This window comes from Orycteropus afer, unplaced genomic scaffold (assembly GCF_000298275.1).
Source record: "Orycteropus afer afer isolate SDZICR_OR568_19922 unplaced genomic scaffold, OryAfe1.0 scaffold00218, whole genome shotgun sequence".
NCBI classification, from domain to species: domain Eukaryota; kingdom Metazoa; phylum Chordata; class Mammalia; order Tubulidentata; family Orycteropodidae; genus Orycteropus; species Orycteropus afer.
In genome coordinates, this window is record NW_006921805.1 from 1,103,460 (window position 1) to 1,107,182 (window position 3,723).

Here is a 3,723-nt window from a genome sequence, read left to right on the forward strand (position 1 = left end):
CAACAAATGAGGACAACTACAAACCAAAAAGAGGGGAAAAAAAAGCTGTGTTGTTACAGAACTTCTAGATGGTAGGGAAGTCAACACAACTACAAGACAGAACAGAGTGTTCTAAACTTGGGAAGAAAACTATAAATCACAAGGTAACCTCAAAGAAAAGTGATAAACTTTTACATCAAAATAAAAAAGAGGACCAGCAGAAATATTTAGCAAATACTAAAACAATAGAATGAAGGAAGTGATAACACGATTCATAAACAAAATGAGCTCAGCATAGAAAATTATATGGAACAAAGAAATCGACAGAATGAAAAAGCACATGACAAAAATGACAGCAACAAATTCATATTTGCTGATAATTACGTATCTGGCAAGGGACTTATCTCTAAGATTGATAGAAAACTCCCTGGGATTAAATGCCTCAACACCAAAGGAATTTACAATCCAATTGAAAAATGGGCAGAAGACATGAATAGACACTTCACCAAGGAGGATATTCAGGTGGTCAGCTAATACATGAAAAGATGCTCACAATCATTGGCCATCAGAGAGATGTAAATCAAAACAACAATGAGATACACCGTCTCACCCCAGCACTGATGGCAAGGTTCAATATGACAGAAAATAACAAATGTTGCTGGGAATGTGGAGAGATTGGGACTCTCATACACTGCTAGTGGGACTGTGAAGTGACACAACCACTGTGGAAAGCAATATGGCGATTCCTTAGAAAGTTGGAATTGGAGATGATACCATTTGACCGAGCAATCCCATTACTAGGTATATATCCTAGAGAGTGAGAGCCAGGAAATGAACAGATACATGCATGCTCATTTTCATCACAGCACTATTTACAACAGCAAAAAAGATGGAAACAACCTATGTGCCCATCAGCGGAAGAATGGATGACCAAACTATGGTATATACACATATTGGAATGCTATGCAGCACTAAAGAATAATGTGGAGTCTGCAAAACACCGCATAATATGGATGAACTTGGAGGACATTATGCTGAGTGAAATACATCAATCACAGAAGGACAAATATGGTATTAGTTCGTTGTTGTGGAGGGTCAAGGAAAGGTTTATATATGGAGGGAAAATTTCTTTGTTGGTTTCCAGGGGTGGGAGGGGAGGGGAGGGGAGGGGAAGGAACACTGCAAAAAAAAAAGCATTGACCCATGTCACTTTAGTTTTGTGTATTTCACTGTACATAAATTATATTTCAATAAAATGCATTAAAAAAAGACCTCTTTAAAAAAAATAAAAAATGACTGCAGCTCCTACGTGTCCATAACTTCCCATTCTCCTCTCAGAATGCTTCCCTATTTCCCCACAACTTCAAGGAAAGAGCATATGAGTCTCAACTGGATACCTAGTTCCCTGCCCCCTTCCTAGTGAATGGGCAGTCAGGTGGATAGAAGTTCTGCCTTCTAAGGTCACTTGTCTGGGTGACAGCAGACACACCCTGGCCTTTCCTATCCTAGCCTGCCCATCCCATTTGGCCCGTAGGAGGCAAAACTCTGAAGTGGTTCTGAATCATCAGGGTTCGAGTCTCCAATGTGTGGAGTTGAGCTGTAAGGTGCTTCACAGCTAATTTGACTGGATGGCACATAACAACAAAGTAAGTCTGTGAATAGTTTCTGCTTTGGGGAGACTGGAACAGCACCTAGATGTGTAATCCCATTCCTCCCCTCCCTGGCAGGCTGATGGGCTTTGCTGACTGGGAGAGGACAGAGGGGAGTGTCAGTTGTCCAGTTCTCCCCTCAGGAGAATGTTGCTGCAGAAAAATGTCCCCAAATCTAAGTTAAACTTGGAGGCAAAGCCAAGATATCCCCATTCATCCAAACCATTGGGTTAGGAAGGAAAAGCCATCTGCCATCTCCCCCGCCCCACCCCACCAATGAAGGACATGCTGTCTGTTGTGGGTAAGAGCTGAACAGTGGGTGGCTGGGTTACCTCCTGGACAAAATATTTGGGCTGCCATGGTGTGCAGAGGTTCTCCCGCTTCCGTTCCTCCACCCGCTGCTTCTCCTCCAGGCGTCTCTTCTGTTCAGTGGCTGCATCAATGTCACCCTGACGCAGGTATCGGGTCACCTCCTGCCAGAGGTTCCTGGGGAGGAGCAGAGGAAAGGAAACGGTGACTGGCCTGCTCCAGGATGACAGTCTAGACAGGCTGTCTATAGGGGTAGCTCATTCCAGATTCCTCTGGGACTCTTTGGCCCAAGATTTAATCCCAGGGCTTTTTCCATTAAACTCTCAACCTACCCTGAGCAGCAAGCTTTTCCCAGGCTCTGAGTTTTAAGAGATGAAATCTAATAGAAATGATGGTAAGAAGGCAGTAGTAGTACTACTACTACAAACGCAATCTGTTGTTATTACAACAGATACTTATATGGGAGTAATCATCTTTCGAAGCATTTTATATATAAACTCATTTAATCCTCACAATAACAATGATATTGATGCTGTATTATCCCCATTTTACAGAGGAGAAAACAGGCTAATGTAAGGTTATACAACTAATCTAAGGTCACTACACTGGTAAATACAAGTAACACATGATTTCTCAACAAAGGAACTCAGTTATAGACGTGTGTGTGTGTGTGTGTGTATTAGGATTTGTACAATTTTCAGTGTGATCATTCCCTTTGAGGAAATGTTGCTTCTGTACCTAGGGGTGAGCAAACATTCCCATCATTAAATCTGGCCAGGGAGCACTTCTACAATGGAGCACCCTTGGCCCTTTTCACAAGAGAAGCTTTGGCTGCCCATAGTAGGAGGCCCTGCCTATTGGCATGATCAGGCTGAGGAAGAACAGACGGGGCTCCAATTGGTAGGGACAATGAGCAGCATCTTGTGAGGAGGGTCAGAAGTCATGGGAAGAAACTGATGAAACTGACAAGGGTCAGGATCCTGCTATAAACATGCCCACCCACTCAATGGACCCGCCCTGAACCCCACTGTACTGACAGGGAGAGTGATGCTCCTGCCTCCATTTTATAGTAGAAGCAACTTCTGGAACTGGGATATAAAGTCGGATGTGATTGGCCTCACAGCCTTTGCTCTTTCTACTGTGCCCTGAAACCTGATGTGAGAGGGCAGACAGACTGGCCTAAAAAGTAAAGTGAAATTGAGAAGGAAACAGTGACGGGGTGAGCGTTGGGTCAAATCATAGTCCTTGCCATCACTCACACCTTCAACACACATCAGGGGTCAGAGGGAGGGGCTGGGCACAAGGACATCCAGGGTGATGGGAGTGCTCTCGGGTAGAACCTCCCACAGTAAGTCTTATCATAAGACAATGACTCAGCTGCTTAGAGGGCAGACACCCACAAGGACTATAGAGGGGGTGGTAGCCCACAAAGATCTCTACCCAGAAAGCACAGGGAGCCAGCCAAGAGCGTCAAGATGCCAGAAAGCCTGAGAAAGAGGAGTAGAGTGGATACCCATCTGTGGAAGGCTCTGGATGTGAGCCAAAGCAGCTCTCTTGCTCTGCGCCCAAGACTTCTCCTCTGCTCCAAGCTGAACTCTGAGTTCCCATAGACTAAATGAGGCAGCAGAGTCTTAATAAGGAGAAGCTAATTTCTGATATTTTTTAAATTTTTCCCTCCCATCCCTGCTATCAAGATTGGAGGAAGAATCATTAACAACCTGAGATATGCAGACGATACAACTTTGCTTGCTGAAAGTGAGGATGACTTAAGGCACCTACTGATGAA

At 44.2% G+C, this 3,723-nt stretch overlaps 1 protein-coding gene across 1 annotated transcript in view; it reads right to left on the minus strand.

Moving 5' to 3' along the window:
- Nucleotides 1-3,723, minus strand: part of OSBPL10 (oxysterol binding protein like 10) — a 576,794-nt gene that overhangs the window by 2,625 nt on the left and 570,446 nt on the right. Inside the window, exon 11 of the mRNA XM_007948631.2 lies at nt 1,961-2,114. Within this exon, the coding sequence (XP_007946822.1) occupies nt 1,961-2,114 (154 nt within the window). The remainder of the gene's footprint in view (nt 1-1,960; nt 2,115-3,723) is intronic.